Source organism: Symphodus melops, assembly GCF_947650265.1.
Source record: "Symphodus melops genome assembly, chromosome: 6".
In the NCBI taxonomy this organism is placed as follows: domain Eukaryota; kingdom Metazoa; phylum Chordata; class Actinopteri; order Labriformes; family Labridae; genus Symphodus; species Symphodus melops.
Window position 1 is genome coordinate 22,358,739 of NC_136696.1, and position 15,702 is coordinate 22,374,440.

At 37.9% G+C, this 15,702-nt stretch overlaps 1 protein-coding gene across 1 annotated transcript in view; it reads left to right on the forward strand.

Annotated features, from left to right (window-relative positions):
• Window positions 1-7,855, forward strand: part of shisal1b (shisa like 1b) — a gene marked incomplete at its 3' end in the record, with an annotated part of 101,113 nt that extends 93,258 nt beyond the window's left edge. The window contains exon 8 of the mRNA XM_079347081.1: window positions 4,042-7,855. Within this exon, the coding sequence (XP_079203207.1) occupies window position 4,042 (1 nt within the window). The remainder of the gene's footprint in view (window positions 1-4,041) is intronic.
• Between the last annotated feature and the right edge of the window lie 7,847 nt (window positions 7,856-15,702).

Below are 15,702 nucleotides of genomic sequence, written 5' to 3' on the forward strand. Positions count from 1 at the left end.
ACAGCTTGACGTTTGGCATATGGGAATACAGTTCACCATACTGCAATGTTAGTGGGCTTGTACTGCCGCAGATCTGCTGGGGGTTCAATGTGGGCAGCATAGGAATTAGTTATTACTTTCTCAGTGGACAACTTTTATTCAACTATCACATTCATATAGTCAAAGCAGTTTGAACCAATAAAAAGGAACTTAACTGCTGTAATTCTTCACCAACTAACATGTTATTCAGGGATGGTGAAAAGAGCACGTTTCCTCAGCCAAAAGAGATGGTTTGAGTTTAATAAGAAGAATGCATGGTTTCTTTATGAGCAGTTGAGTTTACTCAGAGTAATGACAGAACGTCCACCAAAATACGACCATATTGGTCAACTATTAAGCAGCTTACTATGTCCAATACAGTATAGGTTTATTTGTAATTATTGTAGGAGGAAATGAGCAGTACATTGGATGTTTTTTGAAGAGAGAGACGTTTGATTTAGAAATGAGGAAGAGGTTGGGTTAGATTGATGGTTCAAACCCAAATTTGGAAGCAGTGGCACAATTTTGCTGTTTGCTATGTTAATGTACACCGAGATATACAGAAGCAACAGGACTGTAGACTGTGAATTTCAGCAAGTCTCAAAAGGGTGACAGAAATACATGGCAGCATCACTTCAGCCTGTTGGCTGCTCTGACACCCTCTGTGTTAGTCAGTCCCTCCAAAGAGTTGTGAGGTTGCGATCACAACTATCAGCGCAAACTGAACCAAAATTTTGTATGTATAAATCCTCAAAACATCGCATCTTCCATTTTAGGCATTTTAGGCCACAACAATCACTGACAAAAAAACCTCAAGATACTTAAGGGACTGTTTAGTGATGACTATCTATTTAGCCTGCTAAACCCCCATTGAGCCAGACAGGGGGATGTTATGTTGGAGCTTTTAAATCAGGAAATTACAATGTCAGCAGGCTTCCTGGTTGATGTCTGTCACTCATCTGCCACATCATAAATGTGCCCAAACCCAAGATTTTACTCATCTTAATTTACACTACATACTTAAAGAAAAATTAGATCTCTTTCTTAAGAAGTAGTGCTTTGTCCAAACCTAACATAACTGCCACAGTGTCACAACAACAACTTATCTGTTATTGGTACACTTCAATGGACATCTCAGTCATTTTGGAAGTCATGATCTTTTCTGTTGTTGGTAACGTGGCACTTCATGCCGTCAACAACCCAGTCAGTTGCAAGGCCAGTCTTTTCCTGTGATAGTACATGGCATGGGTACAGGGTAGCCTACACCTAATGTCCCTAGTCCCTAGTCCTGTTGAATGATTTATGTTCAAAAGCAGGCATAATGTCAGAAAATAAAGACATCTTCTTTACTGACTTCTGGGGTATTTGTTATTTTGCAGTTTAGACACTAAGGAGTAGCTCTGCTGATTTAAAATGAGTAAAATGATTTGAAAGACTCCATAAACTACACATTTGTTTTGAGGCGTATTAGAAATATCTGATTACAATTTTCTGTGCTAATGCCAGCTCTTAAAGGGCAACTGCAGGAGGCATATCTGCATTTGATTGTTGATTTCAATTTGGTAAAAAAAAAAGGTGGCAACTCTTTAGGGCACAACTCTAACCATGCTGAGACAGCTTAGATAACTTAAACACCACAAATGATTGACAAGTAATTACAAATAGTTTGCATCACTTTTTAAGGCTAAATGTATCTTGATATGGTTAAAAACATCTACTTTCTATAATAATGGTGATTGTTCTGTCACTATGTAGTCTTTAGCAGCATTGAATTCTTGATAGGTTTTCTTCTCATAGTCAAATGGACTATAGCTTGAATTGGACCGTCCCCACTTGTGAAACCATCTGATCTGTTGCTGTCATTTTAGTCTGGCTTTTATATACGGCTCTTGTCAGTGTGGGCTTACCAGGACGTACAGTGCAACAACAGCTGTGAAATCATGATTAAAAAAACACAAGCTGCTGCTTTGCTGCATGCGCTGTGGCTGAATTAAAAATATGACCTGCGTCAGCTGAAGCCTCCATGCGATCCTCAGGGATATTTACATCTAATGCACGATTGGGTCAATGACTCATATTTGGTTTATGTGTGCTGAGCATCAGCCAGAAGAGTCGAAAATAAAGTGGAATAAATGTTGGGCAACATCAAATGGCGCCACTGTAAGCCAATAAGATCATGTCAAAGAGTCCGTTGATGATTCACATATGACTTGGCATCACGTTACAGCAGCATCTTGTGCCAGTAACCTCTTACTCACTCAAGGTCAGATGCTTATTTTATCTGCCTAGCTACAGTAAACTGCGGATAGAGCTGTCCATGTGAGGTGGCATCTGTCACCACATTCAGTGCATACCTGACTCACCAGTGATCGTAACACTTCCTCTTACTGTCAGAGCTCTGTGATTCAGCATTATCAACCAGTCTAGTAAACTAGGTTACAATAACTCGCTCAGTTTGTCTGTAACTTGGCTTTGGTCATAGGTAACCCGAACACCAGCACCTGAAATGACACTGAGGAGGCTGACACAACATTTCACAACTTTTTTTTCCCACCTGTAAGTGTGTGATCAAAGCTTTTCCCTGGCTCCTGCATATTCACATCCATCTTTGAACTCACTGGTGGGCTCTTTGTGGTAATAATGGAATTGTACATTTTGAAAAAAATTATTCCTGGCCTGCCTGTCCACAGAGCGGTATGCCAAGGCCTTGTCCAATTAAAGCAACACGCTCCATGTGGTGTGAGTTAATTAACATCATACATGCTACAAAGGCAGCCAGGCACAGGGTTCTGCTGTAGGCTAAAGATAAAGAGCAGGAGAGCAGATTCAGCTCTCTGCAGGTAAAACAAAGCTTGGCATTGCCACAAAACAGTGAAATATCGGATATCCTATTTTAGAGATGCATTTCTGATTCGTCATGAGATCTATAGTTGATTATGAACTTCATTGTATGCCTCAAGAGGGAATACGAATTAAGAATAAACCTTGACAAGATCAATATGATCAGGGAAAATGTGGACACTTTTATTGTCTCAACAAAAATGTAGTTTTATCATTTTGGACAGCAGAAACGGGTTCAATGGATGTGATTCATAGAGACCAGGCAGACTTCAAGTCTTTACAAGAATTACAGACGTGAAAAATATTCCTGTAAATCTGTAAAACGCCTATTGAAAGGCAAAGCTACTCTCTTTTACAAGTCTTTGTGTTTTCAGGCCATGAGTGAGGTTTTAAGCCAATGTGTTCTTCTATAAAGATCAACGAGGACTGTTCAGCACAAAGCAAAAACATTGTAATCTTAGACAATCGCTGCTATGCCATGTCTGTTTTGCTCTACACAGTCCAGAAGTTTTTTCCAAACAATTTTCCAAAACACCTTTCCACAAATCAATCACACAGATGAAAGTGCAGTATTAAAGCCTCTCTTTTGTTCCATTTCTTCATTGTTTTCACTCAGCTAGCGAGAGGTTTTATAAATATCCAAACATAATTGTTTTCATTAAAACTTTGTTTTTGGTTTCACAAAAAAATAAATGTTAAAGAGAAACAGTATGGGAAATGTCGACACTTTTTGTAAGTTTAAATTGAGCATATGCTTAGGAAAGACCTCTTTAATACATTTGATGTAATGTGAAATTATCCCAAACAGAAATATAAGGCTTTATTGGCTTGTGTTTTGAATGTCGGTGGGGACAAATAACATCATAATGATCTAATTGGCATACATAAATTGATATAAAAAAGGCCAGTAATTCAAGGGGTCATAAGTAGGATCATGAGTGGGGATTTTTTTTTTCTTTCTTTTTAAACCATTTTTTTCTGTGTGGAGGGCCACAGTCACAATCTTTTAAAAACCTCTGATCTTAGCCATCTTTGTGACAACTGGACAGCTCCATCCTCTCAGAAATAACTAAGGGATGTTTTTTAAAGCTTCACAGCTTGACAATAAATGCGGACATTGTTATTAAAAGGATTTTCAAGGACAAACACTAATCCAAAGTTTCTGTGTTTCTCTCTGTGCAGAAAGATGCTGCAGGTGGACAAAGTGAAGAGCAGTAACATCTTTCCTTACGTGGTACTTTGGAGATGCCTGACAGAAGCCCCTCTCTGGAACACAGACGCTTACTTAGTGTTGGGCTAGCCATATCGTAGTTGTTAGAAGTGACTACTGACCTTTTCTTAAGAGCACAAAAACACCTATGGACTGAAAGAAGCAGGCCGACGTGACAACACAGAGGACCTAGTGCTTCTGTTACCACAGCTGAGGAGCAGCAGACGCATTCAGTAGCTCACAGGTGTTCAGTGATCCCTTGAAATGGCTGCCAAGGCCCGAAGTATCCCAAATGAATCCAGGCTGAACTGGATAAACTGTACTGGCAAGCGAGGAGCCCTGTCTGTTTTTAAAAAAACAAATCTCATCTTTTTAGATAGAAAATGTTTATTACACTGCTGTGTCAGTTTGTGTTCAGTAGCAGTTAGACACAGTTGTGGGTTATCTATTTGGTGAATTATTTATGTGAAGTAGTCAGAGAAATATGTGAGTGGTTAACATTCTGAACATGTAACAGCTTAGGTTGATGCTGAGCATCTCACGTAGAGTAGACTGTTTTTGTTACTGAAACTAGACTCAAAATGTCTCTGCAGCCATGCTGAAAAACACTATCTTGTATGGAATCTTTTTGGTCACCTTTCTGCAAAGTAAGTGATATATCTATAATGTAATGTGTCTGACAAGGACACAACGCCATACAGTAAAACTGCTGTAGCTCTAAAGGTTTTATAGTGGGTAATTGAGATTTTTGTCTTTGGTTTAATGATGGTGAGAAACCTCGGGATCCTGACACTCACTAAATTACTCACCCAAAACATTCATGAGGATCAGGGATGCTTTCTCAACAGCAACAAGCTTTATGCTAAGTTGACCTTAACCCTTGGCTCTGAGCCTATGAGCCCATTTAAATCCATCACTTATAAAGTTTAGTGTGAGACAGCTGGGGTAACCTCATCTGATGACATGTTTGCCCTTCCTCATTACCGGAGATGCCTGAAAAACAGCTCCATTAGCAATATGATGCAAATGAATATCCATTTGGTTCTTTTATAAGGAGCACTCTACGTCCCACACTGCTAAGAGATCATTGTAAGTGATTAGCCATAACAGAAAATAAAAAAAATAAAAAAATTAAGCCCCCTCCACTGTCAGCAATAATGTACAGCAGCTTAAATATAAATGAGGAAGTGGTAGAGTCAGAGGGGTCGGCCAAATGAGCACGGGGTATTCAATTACAGTAGGTGTATCTCAGAGAGTTCATCTACGTTTACCTTTACTGTAATAAGAAGGTGGAAAAAAATGGAACAAACAAAAAGGTGTTTCTGAATTATCAATGTTATCTACAGTAGGAAGTGTCAGCTTTGTAAGGAAAACAATTCATCATTATTTTCATTATGAATCTATGTGCTGTAACACTATTTTCTCCACAACAACCTAAGGTAAGGGATATAAAAGACTTACTTTTGTTTACCAAATGTTTAAAACGTATGGTTTTCATTGTACTGTTGTGTTTAACAGTAAAAAGCTTTAAATCCCCACACTTTAGGGATGATTCAAGTATCAGTCACAGTTACTTACTCAATGAATTGTTTGGCTTATGAAAGGTCCAAAAATGGAAAATAATAGATTCCTTTGTATTTATGCCAAACAATTGTGAAAGTCTGAAGATGTTTAATTACATTTTTACATTTGAGAAGCAGAATCATGGGAATTGCATACCTTAAATTACCTTAAACACACTAATGAGATAGCATTTCTTAAAACCAAGCAGCAGGTGGCCTGCTGTAAAAGCAAGAGTCTTGTGGACGACGAGGACAGACGGCAGGGACAGACGGAGAGGAGTGTCTGTCCTAATCTTTCCATCTTTGACTGGTTAACAATAGAGCAAGGTCTAGCACTGATCTTTTTGCAAAATGTCTTAAGACAATATTGAAAATAGAATGGCGCTACACCACTCTACATTTATTGATTTCAGAGAGCAGCAAGCAAAGCTATGAGACTTCCCAATGTTTATCCTCCCTCTTTCATAAGGTTATAGTGAACCTTCTGAAATCTGGTTAAAAGTGCTGCATGCGTCCCCCTCAGTTATCAGTAGGCCTAATAATGTTTTTATTGGCTGAGTTGTTAGAAGTTATAACCCAGTTCAGTGGCTAAAGTTTAGTTGTGTGTGCACCCCAGCAGGGGAAAAGGATGTATCCAAATCAAACAATTTGCTCAGCAGTAATTCAGAATTACACTGTCTAGATTTCCTCTCCAGCTGTCTCCTTACTCCTAAAGTGTCAACAAAAAGGCAGCAAACATGGAGAAGTTTTTAAAAGTAAGTAAGACCAATCACAGCTGCTTCTATACGACAAGTCCCATTAATTCATTTTATCACACAGATGTCAAAGGCTGCCCCCTAAAGTGACCAACCCCATGTGTATTAACTCTTAACTTAACACTTTTGTTGCTTTCACACCATGATCATTTGGAGCAGTTGTTCAGAAACAGAAACAGGGTGCATTTGCCCAAATGCGAACACAGCAATGCTGTGTTGACACAGTAACATGTAACAACACAGTAACATGTGGAACAAAATAAGTAAGCTGAGATGTCCTAGAAGAGGCGCTCCAATCAAGTTGAGTCAAAGCATTTCAGCTACCCTCATATGCCTGCCGTATGAGTACGTTAAATCTTGTTCTGTAGCACAGCGTCTCAAAATTATAACAATAAGACCGCCCATAAAAGTAACAGTAATGCTAAATGTCTGTAGTAGACACATTTCAATTGTCAGACAGTCTGACTCATCGTATTGCCCAACTCTAGCTCGAGCATTTGTAAGGTTCTTGCAGCCAATCACATCATTCTTCAATATAATGAGGCGTTTGATTCGTCCACCGTAGCAGCATCAACTCCGTGTGTGGTGTGATGTATTTGACAGAGATGGCAGTTGCAATCTATTTGTTTGAATTGTTTGTTTTTGGAAAGTAAAAGTCGGATTTTACAAAGCTGAATGTTTTTGACAGGTATTACATTTACTAGGAAAAGATATCAAGGTACTCTTTTAGTGTTGCTTTTACTGAAAGAGTTCTGGTACATTTTCAGATAGTTATTTTTTTATTACGATGCCCAGCCTTAAGCAGCACAGATACTGGATCAGATACTGAATAAGTGGTAAAAAGTTGATGGAGAATGTGGCTTTTAGGGCTCTATCCGGTGGGTTTTGTTCTGAAATAAGTCAGGGAAGGTCTGCATTATCACGAGTACCAATATTGTGACACCCAGGGAAATAAAAACTTAATTTTGCCTCTCACAAGCCGTAGCAGTGCAGCAAATGGATTCCCTCAAGTTACAAACGTGGGATCTTTCCTCCCTCATTTCTTATAAAATATTTCAACATCAATGGTTTCGTGCTGTTTTCTGTTTTTGTTGGAAAACAAACAGTCTGATTCTGGACTGATGTGATGTGGTACTGTGACTCGTATCAGCTCAACCTTCTTCCTTAATAAAAAACAAACAAAACAAAAAAAACAATGGGAAGGAGGGTGCGCACATCTGTTTCAGTCTCTCCAGGTTGTCATGGTAACAGTTGCCTTACAGTTGAATACCCACCTGTACACAGAAGCTTTGTAGTGGTTGATACCTCACTTTTTATGTGTGGTGGTGGTGGTCATGTGCACCACATTCTGTCTACGTATTTACTACTAGATAGAATGTCCAGTACCGTTTTGAGTTGGATTGTTATTGCACTTGTTGACTTTGTATTGTCACGACAGGGAGAAATAAAGTTTTATCTTTTCCAGTGTGTTTAAATCCCTTTGTGTGTCAAATACTCTTTGGAAGAAGAACATATATTTCATTTCATCAAGTCTTTAAAACCTACAGAGGCCTGATACAGACAAAGGTTAGCAGAGGAGTCCGAAATATTTGAATATATAATCCTGTTAGTTATATTTAAAATCAAATGTAAAAATGTAATTTATTTCAAATTAATATAATAAATTGAAGACATATTCATTAACTTTTTTACGTCTGTTTATTTGCCTCTTTTTTTTTTAAATTCAGCTCTATTGTTCTCTACGTTTGTGAGTTAATGGAAGACTTTCATTGTCAGTATGTGTCCAATATTTCTAATGCTTAGATGCAAAAGAGATGGGTGTGTGCAAATGTGTCCATGAGAGTAAAATGTCCTGTGTGTGAGTCTCCTTTGCGATTATTATTCAGTTACGTTGATAGTTTAAAATATTGAAAGGTACAGGTTTACCTCAAAATGCTCATGATGGCTACAAGGGACAAAGCGACCTACTTCTGCAGGGCTGAAATGACAGGAAAATACTGTTGTAGCAAGTTTGCTAACTCTCGTTAGCTCTATTAGCTGGTTGGAAAACACAGGGTAAAGCCTTCTCATGTGCATATAATGACTACATGATATTGTGCTAGAATCCTGTTGCTAACGATATAAGTCACAGGCCATCTATTGTTCATTAATTCAGTGTAAACTTAATAAGGCAAAGTAGCAACATTATACAGAAAACATTTTGTGATCATTTCAGGTGATCAGTGTGTGTGGAGACTTATTGATGATGACAAGTATTTCAACAATATTTTATCAGGGTTTGTATTGATGCCAGACTTCAAATATACAGTATAACTAAAGCTTTCCTTTTAGATGAAGCATGAAATTTGCTTCATTGTACGAAACGGCTCCGGACCGTCTCCAAACAAGTGAATGAAGTGTGGAGTCACTGAGAGCCCAAGTTTGATTTAACCACTGGTTAAATATTAAAATATTATATAATATTTGTAAAATCTACAAACTTGATATACTAATTATTATACTCTATTTTGAAGTCATAATGAGGTGGAATTGTTTTCCTGGTCATGACAAAGTTAGAGTGTGACATCTCTTATTAAACTGGCACATTCAGCACCTGGGGATTTTTTTATTTTTTTGCATGGGCAGTGGACGGTTTTCCCAATGGACTGCATGATGTAACATTTGAAAAGGTGTAACCAGCACCTGTGTACAGCACCACTGTGTGCTATGCAGCATAATTCAGGGTGCATTTAACCTGTGTGAAACAATGCATGTTTTGTGAAATAGATAGTTCCTTTTTATTCATTTTCACAGGTTTAGTGGGTGTAGAAGGAGCAAAATACTTCTGTTAATCATGCAAAATTACATCCATGGCAAGCAACTACATATAACATTAAATTGAAGCCATAAGAAGCTTCTTAAGTTAACATGAGACACATGCCACACATGCGACACAGTTTGTCGAGTATTGATTCCGGAAAGTCCATTTTACAGCATAAATTAAGAAAATGACAAGAAAAAAGAAGAAAAGAAATAGGTTTGATATTCATTTTTTCATTTTCGATATTATGCCGCCAATGAGCCTCTGGAACCAGCTGCTATTATGGGTAAAATCACTATCGCTATGGCTCCCACTTGCTGTAGTTGCAAATCTATAACTAGACAGTTAATCTTTGACCAGGGATTTATTACTGTCAAATGAATGGAAAATGATTAAATTCTGTCATTCATACAACTATGAATTTGAGGTGCAGGGGAAAGAATTATGATTGAAGACTGAAGGGGAAGTTGTGTTGTTCACTTGACTGATGACCTTTTACTTTCTCTTTATCAGTCAGAGAGGCTCAATAAGACTCTGAATGAATTGCATCCCTTTTTTTTAAGTTAATCAATACACCATCAGATGATTCATGTGGCCTCAAAGTAGTGAGCCTCTCAGGCTGACAGAGCCACATCCAAAGCTTGCCAACATGGAAACATCATTACAGCAAAGAAAAGTGAAAAAAACAGGGTGAAAGACTGACAGCAATGTGCCCTGTCAGACCTCAACACCTCATTTCAATCAGACACCTGCCACTGCTTGTCTGCGTCAAAGGCCTCAGGCAACCATGAAGTTTGTTACCAAGTTGTAGAGGACCACTTTTTATCCAACCCTCATCCACCTCTGTCCATCATACTGTGCATGTTCCCTTGGCTTTCTCTCTACATCTTTGACCTCTTTCTTTCTTTTCCAGTACGCCTGAAACCAACTCTTCCCATCTCTGCATATGAATCCAATTGATGCCATCCATCAGCATTTAAAAACCATTGTCTGGATTTTCCACATCCTGCTGTTATTGAGGAGCCGGAGATACATCCTGCCAACATTTATCTATTAAAACTCCATTAAGCCTCGTCTCTCTGATGCACTGTCTACTCAGGCCGGATCTTTTGTGGCACAGACTCCACATAAAGATCTGTCTGAATCAGATACAGTTACTTTTTTTATGACGTCCAGAAAAAGTAGCCAATGTGAGTGTTCAAGTATTCCTGCCGCGGTAGACCACACTTAACAGAAGCAGAGGAACAAAATAGGACTTGACAGAACAGACATTTTGAGCAATGGTTTTGTGGTATTTAAGTGATGTTGTGGCCAAACAACAAGAAAATAAAAGCCTCTTTCAGCACAGTTTTAGGTTTGTTGCTTTGTATTTCGTGAAAACCTGCAATATAAGCTGTTCAGGTCCTCAGCCAGTCCATTGTTACCTGCAGGGTGGGGTGGGGGTTTCCTGCAGCTGGTGACCTCCCCCAGGCCTTTTCAAACTACTGGGGGGGTCATTACCTGAGAAGCGTTGTTTTAGCTTCTCATTGTAGCTCCTCTTTCACATCCTTCAGATTTTTTTGCTCGACCACTCCAACCTCCAACTAGATAAGAGGCTCTCAAGCCTCCTCTTATATAGGAGCTGGAACCTACCACGAGGGGGTGGAAATCAGTTTACTCACAGGTGAGTATTACCTATTCTACAAACAACACAAACTATCTGCAATAAGACAAAACATGTCAAAATACATTTCAGTTAAGCAAACACTGAAACTGCCTTTTAAATAACATTTTTAATCTCAACAACCTAAATATCCCTCCACCTCTACCAAACATGGCACCTTCCACTGGACACACCCCCATTAATTATATGAACCCAAGGCTGGGTTCAGCTCTGTTTGACACTTCCTGAGGAATGGTGCACTCAAGTCTGTGCAGCATAGTAGTGACTCAAAAGATATATTTGATGTGTCACAATGAATAACATGTTTTCATGTAAAAATAGTCAATGTGTGTTTTCTTTTGGTTGAAAACACAATGTTTGAAGTCATTTGTAAATGAGTAACTATGCCTCTCAAATTGTCAAAACTTCAAGTCTCAAGTCTGACTCATCAAAGTAGAATATGAGTCCCCAAAAGTTGAGTATGCGGCTGCAAGTTTCTTTACCGTGTGCATGGTGATAGAGCATTATGGAGCCTGTATGTATATTTTTTTACTTTTTGGGACTTCAGGGGCTTTGAAATGTATTCACCTTAAAAGTCAATATCATCATGTATTCAATATTAAACACTGAGTATCACAACAACCTAAAACATGTTTAAAAAATATCTTATCTGTAAATTAAACTGTGATGATGGTGATGATTGCTGCAACAGCTCCTGTGTTACATCACTATCTCGTTTGGATCGATATCAGTTTTCAGCTTGGCTCTCCCACATTGTGATCATAACAACTTTAACAAGCCCGACATGGCATCCTGCAGGTGGTTTGATATTTTTCCAGATGCTATTTTCTTCTGGCTACAGTACAGCATGTCCAGGTTTAGATAAGAACAAACCTGAAAAAAAACTCTTTAAAAAATAATTGTGTAACCCCAAAGGATAAAGAAATTAAATTAGAGAAAATGACTTTATCTTTGTCATTGATTCACAGTGTTTCCTCTGTAACAGCTTATTATCCAGATACAGAACTAATACAGGCTGCAGGTCACAGTCCATCAATTATTAATTCAGCTGCAATTATTATTAAATTAAAGAAAGTCTAATGAGGTTGCAGAGGTTGGATAGTAAAAAAAAAAACAAAAAACCTTGAGTTTGTCTATGGGCTCTACTATGTGGATTTTGTATGATCTGCTCAGTGTCTATGTGTCTTAAAAAAGAGGGCTGTATTTGATATGAGCAGCTAGAGCCCCTCGAACTATAAATACTTAGGATGGGTCTAATACAGACGACACGTTCCCCACAGGAGGATTAATAGATTTTAGCATTAAAGAAATAAGGGTAAACAGAACCAAGTTTAAATCACTCCTTGTTGTATCCTCCTAGGTCACAGCACCGAGCGAGGAGATACAGCATGATTTATTTTCAGCAAAATAACAAGCCCACTCTTGGGAGACAAATAATGGAGTTTTTCTGTTTTCTTTTTGCAGAACTCAAATGCAAACAATATGCTTGTTTTTTTAATGATGGAAATTTTTGTGTCCGGAGACAATTTACAAAATGTTATAAATTACATGAGTTTTCATTCATGATCTTCAGCAGAAATGAGGCATTGTGTTTACTTTTATTTACATCACATGAGGATGACAGATCCAAGTTTGATGTTTAGTTCCATTAAAAAAACACTCAATCATAAATAACCTCTGTTCTAAGAGTGTAATTCATTTATAACTTAACTCAGAAAACCACAGGGGATTTAATATTCTCTTAAGAATGACAGAATGCTGATTTCCCTCCTGCGGTGTTCATCCCTGAATCCTGCTCCATACTGAATGATGAAACGCAAACTTCATAATGATCTTTGAGTGTATCAGAACACACTAAATGCTTGATTTTTGAGAGAAACCATACAATAGTCAAATATCAAAGACATTAGTCACTGTTGCTTTGGACAGTCCTGTAACTGGGTGGGTTTTTGTTTGTAAAGGTTTTACTGGTTCACTTACAGCAATACACAAGGTGATGTTTTGATCCTTGAATGAACTCCTCAAGCATGACTTTTTTTTTCAATTTGAATATCACTACACTTACATTACAAGTTAGTGCCATTTATCAGAATCAGAAACAAACTATTTTACTTCAGTTTCCCTGTTGAAATTTGTTGAAGACAGATTTACTTTTAACATTAAAGTCCTTAATTTAGTTATTTTTACTAGTATCAATTATCTTTAGAAAAATTTTTAGGATACAAGGTCTGCTGTTATTTTATTTTTGTAACAATCAATTTTTGCATGATTAAAAACCACAAGTAAAGTGTAATTAAATCTTTGTATTTGTGTTAATATTTTAAAAACATTTTTTAACCGTTAAAAATAATCTTTCCATCTCATGTTTATTTAGTGTTTTGTCAACTGTGGCAATCTCACAATGATTCAAGAGGTATGTTTAGACTTTCCATTTATTTTACTATTTTCTTTTTAAGAGTTTTGATATTATACCCAGTTGAAAAAGTGTGTGTTCACAAGCACAAGTGAATACACACTTTTCCAAATGGGCATAATATCTAAACTGTTAAAAAGAAACTAGTAAAATGAAAGTACTAAATGTCTGTATTGGGGTTTTTTTACGTTTTGTTTTTTTCCAAAATTTTCCTCTAAACAGGTAGCCAAAGAGAGGAAGAGAGCTCCCCCTCCCCCGCCCCCCAGGGGCGTGAGGCGGGGTCAGGAGAGGTTGCGCAAAATCGCTGCAACCTCTCGCATCCCTCTTTTCCCTTTTTTTTTTGCACCTGATAATATAATTAAAAAAATAAATAAAAAAATAGATCTGTGCCTCAAGTGGGGGGGCACAAGCATTTATGCGGGCGGGCCCGGCCCCCTATGGCCCGTCAATAGCGACGGTGTGATGGAGTGTTTTCTGGCCAGCCTGTGCCCTGCTTTCACTGTCTGCTCGTTTTTTTGTGTTGAACATTAAACAAGTGTTAAACCTTTTTTAGTCCCATGTACCACTAATCCTTGCTCTTTGTACTGACTCCACATCAAAGTTAGAATCCTATGTACACTCTGTGATTTAAACCTTGCATGGTCCAGCACCTGTTCTTGTAACAGATTCAAAACTAAAAGAAACTGTGCTTTGAAGGTTGGAGTTCTTACACTTTGGAGCTGTTTTCCACTGGAACTGAAGCAGCTGAAGACCCATTTATTTAATCGTTTATTTCTTCCATAATATGAATGTATTTTATTTTATGTTGCAATCTCTGGTTTTTCTTATCTTTTGTTGTCTTTCTGATGTATGTTCTGGCAAGGTGCAATATAAATAACTTTCCTGACTTACTTATAACTTACAGTTACTATAAACCTATAATATTCTTTTCTACTATTTCAACTTCGAAGCAGATTTAAATTCCTCTCATGGCGAACTGACTTGTGGTAAGATCTTGCCTCTTTCATTTCCTACCTAGGCAAGCTTATTCTTATTACTTTCTAACTTTGGTTGAGTGGTTCTCAAGGAGACGTGTGCAATGCTTTATGGCACCGCTTTCTGGCAGAAAACCATGAAGGCAAACTTCTCCCGTTACTGATCTTGCCTCAGTATTCTCATTTCAAACACCTGGGCAGAGGTTTGGGGACTGAAAAGGATGCTGCTGGAGGAAGCTAACAGAGAAAAAGAAAAAGAGGCAAGAGGCCAGACAGGAGTAAATGCAGACAGAGTTTCTCCTCTAAAATGTAGGAGTGCCAAAATGCAAAAAAACTCACATGCCTTAAAATGCATAAAAAGTGCACTTTAATACTTTATTGCTTTTTCATGGTTTGACCAAGCACTACAGTGGATTTCATTTTCAACAAGCAAATCCAGTTTACAGTCACCCTGGATAAGGAGTTCACATGGTTTATAAATTGGAAAAGAGAAGACCTCACTTTGATTTCAAGTTACTTTAACTGTCAGCTGAAATGGTCAATGCACATGATGAACAAGAGCAACACACACCTCAATGTCTCTTTAAATCCCAACCTCTGTCTGTCCCCCTCTCTGCAGCAGCTATGATTTCACCTGACTGCAGAGCAAATATTTATGCAAATCTTTTGAAATGTCAGGGGAAGGAAAAATAGTATTTTCCATCACCCTAGTAAAAATACGCATAAATTGGCTTCCCTGAATGTCAACAAACACATTTGCAAGAAAACTGCAGGGAATCAAAAAGGGTGAAAGTGGATGTTGTTACTGTTTAGCATTCCCCAAATTTGTATACAAATAACCCCAGGACACAAACAAAGAACTTCATTCTGCACAAACGGAACCAGACAGCGAGGCAGTGGAAGACAGATTTTACACTCAGGCACTTTAAAGTTTCACTAATGGTTTCCATAAATGTCTATCTATCGATCTGCATTTGCAAAATATGCTTAGATTCATCACATGCATTGTTTCATCCCCTTGTTAATCTTTGCTGCACTCTGCATGCAGGACAATGAGTTTCTAAAAAATAAATGACAAAACAAACAATTGCTCTAAAAAATTACAATTGGTTCTTCTGAGTTCAGACAGTCTGTGAACAGTTCTTTTTGCAGAATTTAAATACAAAGACAAAAAAAAAACATAGTTTGCTGAGTAGGGACAGGACAGGATGGTTGTTTTTAAATGCTGGAGTGAAAAGTAAAAAAGAAAACAATTTCCCTACTGTTTTTTGGTGGTTTTTTCAAAACTGAAAATCCAACTTTTACAACTACTTCACGTTGCACTTGGCCAGCTCTGCGTAGGTGTGAATGGTTTGAACTTTGTTCTCTGGCACCATTCTTTTTTCATTCTTCACACAACCATTTCTTTCACCAAGTGAACAATTGAGTACAACAGCTTGAACGTTTTCCAGGAGAGACTGTCCTAA